This window comes from Gossypium hirsutum, chromosome D04 (assembly GCF_007990345.1).
Source record: "Gossypium hirsutum isolate 1008001.06 chromosome D04, Gossypium_hirsutum_v2.1, whole genome shotgun sequence".
Taxonomy (NCBI): Eukaryota; Viridiplantae; Streptophyta; class Magnoliopsida; order Malvales; family Malvaceae; genus Gossypium; species Gossypium hirsutum.
Window position 1 is genome coordinate 56869122 of NC_053440.1, and position 11447 is coordinate 56880568.

Consider the following 11447-nt stretch of genomic DNA (forward strand, 5'->3'; position numbering starts at 1 on the left):
TTATAAGTTTTAATCATATTATCAATAATCCCTCCCCAACCCATAAATAGAAGGATAATATACTTCAGCACATTCGAACCCAGGTCCTCTTATATTGGCAACAATGCCCATGCCAACGGAACTAAGACTCAATCGACTTAATATTTTTGACTTTAATCTTATTGATAATTGACACTTTTATCTCAATTTCTAAATATAAAACTTTTTATCTCACCATTTCCATTATTTTTGTAGAGTTTATAAATACAAATACAATACAACGCCACAAGTATAATATAATCACAAATATATGTTCGATAAAAAATAGAACTAAATCAATACAAAACACGAAAGGGCAAAATTGACACATATCAACTACACATGGTGGAACTAAAAACTCACACAAGACAATTGCTCGTTGTGGGACTCAACCCCCATTCCACTAAGTTGTCATTAAATTCTGAGATAAAATGACATATAATCCTTGAACTTGATAACTTTTTCCAATTTAGTCATTAAACATTTTTTATCCACACTATTCCTAGAACTTTGTAACTTTCCCAACCTGGTCATTGAATTTGTTTTCCATGTTTGATGACCTGGGACTAGACCTGTCTATGGGCCAGGCTGGGCCGGGTTCAGGCCGGGCCCACAAAAAATTTTCAGCCCGTTTACTAGGCCCGGGCCCGGCCCGGCCTGAAATATGGGCCTAATATTTTGCCCAGGCCCGACCTGAAGAAAAATATGGGGCCCGGCCTGGCCCGGCCCGTTTTTAATTAAAATTAAAATTATTTTTTAAATAAAATTAAAACTAATTGTTATTAAAATTAATTGTTAGTAAAATTATCAAATTATTAATTGTTAATTGTATTAATTGTTGTAATAAAATCTAACATTTGATTAGTAAATTTATCAAATTATTAATTGTATTAATTGTTGTAATAAAATTTATCACTTGATTAGTAAATTTATCAAATTATTAATTGTATTAATTGTTGTAACAAAATCTAACATTTGATTAGTAAAACAAACTTGATGTTTTATTATTATTATTTTGTAACACTAGTCAAGGAAATGAAAGTAAATAAACTTAAAATAAAAAACTATTATATTTTAAAAATAAAAAATATATATTTAATATTTTTCGGGCCGGGCCCGGGCCCGGGCCAAAAAATCTTGCCCGAGGCCCGGCCCATTTTTTAAACGGGCCTAAATTTTTGCCCAAGCCCATATTTCGGGCCTATATTTTTACCCAAACCCTCCCATATTTCGGGCGGGCCGTCGGCCGGGCCGGGCCGCCCGGCCCATGGACAGGTCTACCTGGGACTCTTCACATAAAATATAAAAAAAGAAATAAATAAAGTATAAAGAATTTATAATTTTAAAAAATTAACTGATGATGTGGCACAATCTCAAATTTTCATGTCATTACACTTTAACGGAGTCAAAATTTAGGGACCAAACTGAGAAAAGCTGTCAAATTCTGAACTGATATGAACAAAAAAGTTTAGGGATTAAATTGAAAAAAAAATACCAAAATTAGGGACATAAATGTTAGTTTATCCCTTAAATTATTTGAAGTATCCTCGTTGCCCACCAAATGCTATATATAAAACCTCTCAAGTCCCACCAAGTCCTGCAAAATACAACAAAAGCTTTTCAAATTTGAAGTTTCTCTCAGAAAATCAGCTACTATAAGACGCTTTGAAAAAAGAAAAATCATGGAAATTCCTTCAGTTCCCCACCTTTCAGTAACCAATCCCAAGAGCAAACAAAGCAATTATCAAATTCCAAATTCTAATGGAAGATCAAAAGTTAATAAGCGAAGAAGAATCATTAGGAAAAAGCAAATCAAATGCAGAAAACCCAGAACGACGGTTCGACGATGCCGTGGAAACCGACCGAGCTCCATCGGAACGAAGCTAAGAACGCTAAGGAAGTTAATTTCCGGCGGCAACGGATCAGTGGGATTCGAAGGGCTTTTCAATGAGACGGCTCGATATATATTGTTTATGCAGATGAAGATTAAAGCCATGGAGATTATGGTGAGAGTTTTAACGGATTCTAATGGAGTGAAATAATGATGATGACGATGATGATTTGTAAAGGCTAAGGTTATGTTATTTTCTTCTTCTTTGGTTAAAATTTGTCATAAGTCTCTCTACTATTTTGTAAATTTAAAATTTAGTCCCTATAAATTCAAGTTTATTCCAACGTCATTTTTCTAGTTACGTTTCTATCAAGTGAATTTCTTTTTTTATATTTCAAAATGCCACGCCCACCAGTTAAAAGAAAACAATGTTAATATTTAGGTTTAAATTTTGAAAAATGAAAAAAGTAAATGGATTAAATTCTAAAAATAAAACATAATGATTAAATTTTAATTTGTGAAAAGTAAATGGACCTATGACATATTTTATTTTTTAGCTTGTTATTTATTGTTGTTTTATCCGCCACAGAGGGTGTCTGGTAGAGGTGCTCATGGGCCGGGCGGCCCGCCCGAAATATGGGAGGGTTTGGGTAAAAATATAGGCCCGAAATATGGGCTTGGGCAAAAAAATGAGGCCCGTTTAGAAAACGGGCCGGGCCTCGTGCACCACTTTTTTGGCTCGGGCCCGGCCCGGCCCGGCCTGGCCCGATATAATAAATATATTTATTTTTTTAATTGTAAAATATTTTTACATACTTTTTTAAAATTTTTTTAATTTTAAAATACTTTTTTTAAATTTTTTTTAATTTTAAAATATTTTTAAAATACTTTTTTAAATTTTTTAAAATAAAAATGGGCCGGGCCGGGCTGGGCCCAGACTTATGATTTTTTTCCGGGCCGGGCCGGGCCTGGGCAAAATCTTAGGCCTATATTTCGGGCCCGGCCCGGGCCTAGGACCCGGATCGAAATTTTTTATGGGCCTGGCCCGAACCCGGCCCGGCCCGGCCCATGAGCACCTCTAGTGTCTGGTTTATTATAAACCTAGACATATATATATATAAATATTTGGCTTGATTTGGTAAAAGTACTAGACTAGACTCTGTATTATTAGGCAGAGTTCATTTTAGTCCTAGTACTTTCACAACGAGCACAAAGTCCCTGTAAAATTATATTTTTTAGCAGATAAAGAAAAAGTGTTGGTCTTATGAGGTGGACTTAATTGAATGATGTGGCATTAGTTTAATATACCACGAGATATGATCATGACTCATTATATCTTAAAAAACTCGAATCATTGTATTTAAATGATTAATAAAAAGATTAAATTATAGCACACCTATAAAAAAATTAATATAAAAATCAAATATAATTTTAGTTGAAATATTTAAGTAATTCGAATTTTCTCAATTTTTAAATAATAATTTTATTTTATTTAATACACGTGCTCCCAGCCTCCCACTATAAAATAATAAAAAGAAACATAAACTTCAAATTTTAATCTTTATTTAATTTCAATGCATGATTTTTATATTTTATTTAATACCCAAGTTTTTTTAACAATGAATTAGATTGGACTAGACCTGTCCATGGGCTGGGCCGGCCCGAAAAAAATTTTTGGCCCGCCTCCTAGGCCCGGGCCTGGCCAGAAATATGGGCCTTAAATTTTTCCCAGGCTCGGCCCGGGAAAAATATCATAAGCACGAGACCGGCCCGGCCCGGCCCATTTTTTAATAAACATTAAAAATTTATTTTAAAAATAAAAAATAAAAAATATATTTATTATATTCTGGCCGGGCTGGGTACGGGCCAAAAAAGGTGCCCGTGGCTCGGCCCGTTTTTTAAACGGGCCTTGTTTTTTTACCGAAGCCCATATTTCGGACATATATTTTTACCCAAACCCTCCCATATTTCGGGCGGGCCGTCGGCCCGGGCCAGGCCACCCGGCCCATGGGCAGGTCTAGACTGGACTAAGCACAATCCAAAGTGGGCCAATTCAACCTATCCGTAAATACTTTTATCCAAAAGTTCGAAGCAAGAAACTTCAACTTTTTGGATTGGTTTAAAAGCTTAGTTTGATAAGAACTTTTGACTTATGATTTGAAAAGTTAGTTCGACTTGAAAAATATTATTAAAAAATAATGTACTAAAACACCCCCAACCGAAATTTAATTAATTCGAAAGGTTAATATCATTTGTATAATCATAAAAATATGTTGAACCATTGAGAACCAAATACAAAACCGAAACTTGATATTAATTAAGTCACTAGCATGGTGACAAAAAAAAATACTTAATATCAAAATTTCTGTCTATGTTAATTTCGTATTCAACTCGTGAGTAATTCTTTCTCTCCCTTTATATACACACTAGAGGTGTTTATGAATCAAGTGACCCAGTTTGCTTCGAATTGAAAAAACTTCAAGCTGGTCTGGTCTAAAATTTTAATGTTTGTACATTGAATTAAGTCAGCCCAAGGTTTAAAAAACAAAACCCAAACTCGACCTAACTCGGCCTAGATCACCTCCACCCAGAAGCTTGAAACTAAAAATTTTAACTTTTTTGGATTGGCTTAAATCCCAAATTAAAATGATGCTATCGATTTATGATTTGAAAATTACTTTTGAAAAATAATGCTAAAATCACACCCCTAATCGAAATTTAAGAGATTCGACTGGTTAATATCACTTTTACAATCATAAGTATGTTGAACTATTAAGATCTAGATAGAAATTAAAAATTAATGTTAATTAAGTCGTTACCATACCGACAAAATTGATATTTGTTCGGATTCAGACCATGAATAACCCTTCCTCTTTCCTTATGAAAAAAAGATAAATTCTAAAATTATATATGAATTTTGGTCTAATATATAATTTAATACATAAATTTTGATTTTGTGTAATTTTATATATGAAATTTAGGTCAGATTAAATTCCCACAAACTACTAACACAATTATAAATTTAACATCATTTTATGTTTAAATTGTATATACAAATAATTACATTTATCCAATATAAAAATGATTTGATGTGTTTATTTATTTAAATTTGCATGATTGAATCAAAGTTAAAGTTTCATGTATATATTTGAACCATAATCAAAGTTTCATATGTATAATTGTACCAATAACTAATTGAACGCTAAAAAATTAAAGGTTAAATTATGATAGTAGCCATTGTACTTTGCAAAAATTATGGATTTAGTCCATGTACTTTAATTTGATCAACTGTAGTCCCTGTACTTTTTTCAAATTGAAATTTTAGTCTTGACCCAAACAGCAGCAATTAAATTCATTTTGTTAATTTTAATTACTAATAATGTACTATGTGTATAGCTGTAGATTTAGTCCATATCATCCACTTGGATCATTCCAAGTCCCTATACTTTCCGAATTTTAGAAATTCAATCTTGATGTAAATAACAATTATTCATTAACTAGATATTCAACGAGTAATATGTGAAAATAATAAGTTGACATTGAATTTCACACATTATAATATATTTTTTTGCATCAGATTTTAGAAATAGTGACTAATAATAGAATTTAACAAAAAAAACCCTACTAAATTAGAGGTGTTCATGGGCCAAATGACACAACCCAATTTGAGTCGGGCTTGGACCTAAAAATTTTAACTCCAACTCGATCCAACCCAGCCTGATATACCATTTAAAATAAAAAATGTATAAAATAACTTAAATTCAAATAGTAATAAAATTAATTTTTTAAATAGTAAAACAAGTCATTTGGGTTGACATAAATGGGCCAGGCTCAGATTTGAAATTTTTTAAAACCAAACCTCTACCGATCCAACCCGGCCCAAATGATAAATATAATATTTAGTTTTATTATTATTATTTTTTTAAACTTAGCCCAACAGGTAAAAGTATAGAAAGGTCTAAAAATTATCCACTAGGCATTTTAGGCCTTGAGGGGGGAGCTTTTCACTTACAGCACGCCATTTTTTCGACCTTAGTGCTTTTTTTTTCTTTCTTTTTTTGCTTAGGGCATTATTTCCTTGGATCAGGATCAGGCTCAGGCAATCAGCTTGCGCTTAGTTTTTTTTTTTCCCTTCATAGACGGCCACAGGCGTCTCTGTTCCCTCAGCTGTTCTTCATTCAGAGATTAAGGTTAGATTCTTGTTTTTACCCCAAAATTATCTATATACATACCCATATATAAATTATGGTTTATTAATGGGAAAATTGTTAATTTTATGTTGGCCAAATTCAAATTCGTTGTATGATTTTGTAGATGAATGAAAAGATGCATCTTTATGATTGATGAAACTTACGGTGTTGGTACTATTATTGTTGTTATGAATTATTTTGTTTTTCTGTTATTCTTGAAAAATTATGTTATTGTATTTAGTTGGATGTAGGAAGCTGTTGAATCGGAAACCGGTGGCTCGACCGATTCGACTTTCGATTTTTATTTATTTATTCTTTGGTAATAGGCCAAAGACAAAGCACAAGAGAAGGGAAGTGGTGGAGGAGTGAGATAAATAAATATGTTAATAGATCATGATGACCCATAGTTGATTACTGGTGTGTCTTCTTTAGATTTTCTTTCCCTTTGCTGATTTTATTTCTATTTCTTTCCTTTTTTTTTTATCATGGTTGGCTCATTTGACTTTTAGAACTGGATAATTGAAATTTACCTGTTCTACAAAATTTTACAACTTGGGTTTTTCCCCCCCTCTCGATTTATCAAGTTGGATTTTTTTGGCTTGTAGCGGGATATTTGGATAGAATACGTTGCTAAAGTTTACGTTTTGATGCTTATTTTATTGTGTGAATTTTAATCCTTTGCTTTGATGTTTGGCTGCTAGGTCTTTCTCTATTTTGCATCTCTCTGGTGTTTTTCTTTTACTTCGAGTTTTAATTACTTGAATTTCCTTCTTGTAGATATGCATAAGATATATGGTTAGGGAAATATGTTACTAAAATGATCCTTACTAAGAGGCTTATTATTATTAAAAATTTGTTCTGGAATTCTTGCATTCTTGACATGATTGACATAGATCTATACAGTAGCATTTTTTTCTTATGGTTTCAGTTTCATAATGTTGAAGCTAGGAATAACCTTGTTTTTCTTCATTATTTTCTTCTTCTTCTTCTTCTTTTTTTTATTTTCACTTTTGGTTTGTTAGAGGTTATCTGGGTATGGCTGAAGAACAAATAGATTTTGGAGATGAGGAGTATGGAGGGGTACAAAAGACACAGTATCAAGGGAGTGGAACCATACCTGCCCTTGCAGATGTAGAGATGATTGGGGAGGATGACGAATATGATGACCTTTACAATGATGTTAATGTTGGAGAAGGTTTTCTTCAATTGCAACGATCTGAGCCACCAGTGCAACCAGGCACGGGCGGTACTGGGCTTCAAGCTCATAAAAATGAGGCTCCTGAACCCAGAGGTGAAGCTGGGGGTTCACAAGGACCAAACATCTCAGGAATTTCAGTTCAAGGGAAGTACCCCAATGTTAGTGCTGGTTATCGTGAAGCAGATGTGCAACCAACTGTTAACAGACCAGAAATAGGATCTGGAAATTATCCATCTGGGTCTGCCAGTTCACAAGGGGGCAGTGTTATGGAGACAAACTTTGATACCCAAGTAAAAAACATGGGTTTTCAGGGATTAACTTCAGCATCCTCTAAGGTTGGGACTGGTCCTTCTGTTGTGCCTCAAAAGATTGCTAACAATCCTGCTCAATCCCTAAATTCAGGTACTGGTGGTCCTCAAGGAGCTTCACAGGTTCCGCCTAATCAAATGGGTATGAATGTAAATCATCCTATGATGAATGAAAATCAGGTTCGGCCACCTATAGAGAATGGTCCAACAATGCTGTTTGTTGGTGAGTTACATTGGTGGACAACTGATGCAGAGCTTGAGAGCGTTTTATCTCAATATGGAAGGGTGAAGGAGATTAAGTTCTTTGATGAGAGAGCTAGTGGCAAATCCAAAGGGTATTGTCAAGTTGAGTTCTATGATTCAGCATCTGCAGCTGCATGTAAAGAGGGAATGAATGGTTATATGTTCAATGGTCGAGCTTGCGTTGTGGCTTTTGCTTCACCACAAACGTTGAAGCAGATGGGAGCGTCTTACATGAACAAAGACCAAGGCCAGCCTCAAGTACAGCCTCAAGGAAGGAGGCCAAATGAAGGTTTTGGGAAAGGTGGTAATATGAATTACCAAGGTGGGGATGCAGGTAGGAACTATGGAAGGGGTGGCTGGGGACGGGGAGGTCAAGCTGGCAACCGAGGTGGGGGTGGAGGACCAATGAGAGGAAGGGGAGGTGTAGGTGTAAAGAACATGGTTGGGAGCTCAGCTGGAGTTGGGAATGGTGCTTATGGTGCTGGGGCCTATGGACCAGGACCGGGAGGCCCTGCATTTGCTGGTCCTGCTGGTGGCATGATGCATCCACAGGGTATGATGGGGGCTGGGTTTGATCCAACATATATGGGTCGAGGAGGTGGTTATGGAGGTTTTCCAGGACCTGGTTTTCCGGGCATGCTTCCATCATTTCCAGCTGTTAATACAATGGGACTAGCTGGCGTTGCTCCTCACGTCAATCCTGCTTTCTTTGGTCGTGGAATGGCACCTAATGGGTTGGGAATGATGGGTGTAGCTGGAATGGATGGGCCTCATTCTGGAATGTGGACTGACACAAACATGGGTGGGTGGGGAGGAGATGAGCATGATCGCAGGACTAGAGAGTCTAGTTATGGTGGTGAAGATGGTGCTTCAGAGTATGGGTATGGGGATGCGAATCATGAAAAAGGAAGGTCTGGCGGTGCCACTCGGGAAAAAGATCGGGCTTCTGAGCGTGAGTGGTCAGGCAACTCTGAAAGGAGGCATCATGATGAGAAGGAACGGGAATCGGACAGGCCTGAGAGGGAGCACAGGGAACACCGTTACAGGGAAGAGAAAGACAGCTATAGAGAGCATCGACATCGCGGACGTGACGTGGATTATGATGATGACTGGGATAGGGGACAGTCTTCTTCAAGATCTCGGAACAGGTCCCATGCAACACGAGAAGAAGAGCACAGGTCTCGATCAAGGGATGTGGACTATGGGAAGAAGAGACGCCTACCATCAGAGTGACAAACTATGCTGTGCATGCTTCTTTACACTTTCTTATGAGACCTTTAATTAAGTTTTCACTCTCAGTATCTCTTCCCTTGGTTGTTATATCATTTCAGCATTCTCTGTGATGATTGTTGGTCCAGGTGCCAAACGTCGCTTCTTAAAGGGAGAAGTAAGTGCTACTTGCGTGGGTGGTGGGGAAGAATAGACTTCCCTTTTTGTTTCTTACTGCACTCTAAAGAGCCACTATTAGATGAAAAACTTGGTATTCCTATGTTGGAACTTGGAAAAACATAGTATTTTATTCAATGTGGATATTCTTTGTGGGGTTGGAATCCTAACATCCTACATCTGAATATCAACATTGGGTTTATAATTATCTGCAAAACACTATATTCGAGGGAATGCTTACTTGGCTTGTGATCATGATACTTAGAAAATGTTGTTGTTCATATGATTGTTGTGATTTACGCTTTAAAAATATTCTTGTGATATGTTTATTCCTGATTGATAAGAAATATTTCTAGCCTGTGGTCTATCTGAACATCTTTTTATAGGGGTTAGAAGTGAGGAGGGTTCATAGGTCAGGAAGTTTGCTTGGCATAAACCTTAGATGGTGTGAGAATGAAGTTCATCTCCTTTTTCACTTTCATCTTGCTCTGTCAATCTTGCATAATGATTTTTTCTGGTTACGTCCTCATTTTGTTCTTTAGTTGTTCATTTTCTTTATGCACACTATCTTCTTTTTCAGTTGACCTTTGATGAACATTGTAATACATGTTATACATTATCAATATCATCGCATGATTTTCCCTTTGCCTCTTTCATATGTTTGAAACTTGACTTTTGGTGGGTTATGCTATATTTTAGAGAGTTTTACTTCTTCCCCATACAGAGTCATTCTGTTGCAATCTAGTCTTGTGTATGTTTTTGAATGTTTAGCTCAGAAGGCATTTGTGTTAGAGCACCAATAATGAAGGATTGCCTGAGTATACCATTTTCCTCTAACTCATCATTTTCCTGTCGTCCCTTTTCTCCTTTTCTTTGTCATTTTTTAGTTCTGAAGTTTTGAACTGTATGGTAAAGTTATCCTCTGAGACGGCTGATTTCAAAACAATATTTTACCTAGAATGCTATAATTTCCAGTTTTAGTGCCCGATTCTTAAAGAGGTTCTACATGCTCATATTTATTGTGAGCCGTACCTATGTGACTCATCATCTATTTCAACTGGTTGTCTCATAGATACGAGGGTCATGCCTGTAGGACTACTAGTCTCATTAGGCTTTATTTACTATTAAAATGTGATGCGATGCTCGTACTGTTAGTGAGTAATGCGGGTAGCTTCTGGGTGGTGTCTGCCTTTTTCATTTTCTTTTCTTCTTTTCCTCTTTAATGTCTATTGACATAGGGGTTTCTTTTTATCATCACATCCAGGGAGTCAAATGGGGAAACTCTTTGTTGAGGAAGATGTGTTAGAATGCTGGCTTCGTTGGCTTCCCTTTCAAGTGTGCAAAAAATATATATTTTATGAGCACTGCTAAGAAACTGTAACATCTGGAAAGAAAGTAAATCCAACTGAATCCATGAACTGGAATGTTGGTGTTGTGTGCATTAGAATCACTACTTACAATACAGTCTACTTGTAAAGCATTTTTGTCTTGTAAAGTTCGATCTGTTTATTAGGTCCATATCTTGTAATGTGGCCTCTTTCATTGTTTGTATGATTAAATTCGGCTTTCTAATTAGTCTTAGAGGAGTTTTGTACAGAATCGAGGCCAACACTTGTTCGTGCTATGTATACACTTGTAATTGATTTGTTAGCGTAGAATAGGCATAGATGAACTAAATGCAAATTGTAACATAGGATCACCTATCCAACCGTAACCATTGATGTAACATGCATACTCCCTGGTTTCTGTTTAAGCACTTGTTTATGCTTGTATACACTTGTAATCAATATGTTAGCTTAGAATAGGCATAGATGAGCTTAGATGCAAATTGTAGCATAGTTTCGCTGTTGATGTAACATACATACTTCCCAGTTTTTCTGTAAGCACTTGTTCATGCTTGTATATACTTGTAATTAATTTGTTAATTTATAATAGGCATAGATGAGCTAGATACAAATTGTAACATAGTGTTTCTGATCCAGCTGTAACCATGGATGTAACATAAATGCTCCCCAGCACTTGTTCATGCTTGTATATACTTGTAATCGATATGTTAGTTTGTAATAGGGGCATAGATGAGCTTGATGCGAATTGTAACATAGGTTTGCTGATCCTTGTAACCGTTGATGTAGCATACATGCTCCCTTTTTCTGTAAGCACTTGTTTATGCTTGTATATTGTAATCGATATGTTCGCTATGTTCTCCAGGTTTTGTGTAAGCACTTGTTCATGCTTGTGTATACTTGTAATATGATATGTTTGCTTAGAATAGG

General features: G+C 35.9%; 1 protein-coding gene across 2 annotated transcripts; it reads left to right on the top strand.

Annotated features, from left to right (window-relative positions):
- The first annotated feature begins 5793 nt into the window (after positions 1 to 5793).
- LOC107898647 (cleavage and polyadenylation specificity factor subunit 6) lies at positions 5794 to 11240 on the top strand. 2 transcript variants are annotated; one of them, XR_005911964.1, is made up of 3 exons: positions 5794 to 6039; positions 7062 to 9175; positions 10439 to 11240. XR_005911964.1 is itself a non-coding variant. In XM_041091046.1 (2 exons), exon 2 carries the CDS (start codon positions 7075 to 7077, stop codon positions 9019 to 9021), a length of 1947 nt encoding a protein of 648 aa, XP_040946980.1. In that variant the 5' UTR covers positions 5794 to 6039; positions 7062 to 7074; the 3' UTR covers positions 9022 to 9503. The 2 variants fall into 2 exon arrangements, 1 of the variants encoding a protein (XP_040946980.1); XM_041091046.1 differs by lacking the exon at positions 10439 to 11240 and having other exon boundaries at positions 7062 to 9503.
- The last annotated feature ends 207 nt before the right edge of the window (positions 11241 to 11447 follow it).

Bases quoted from the DNA above. Each gene is read 5' to 3' on its own strand.
- LOC107898647 (XM_041091046.1), top strand. From the start codon at position 7,075: ATGGCTGAAGAACAAATAGATTTTGGAGATGAGGAGTATGGAGGGGTA.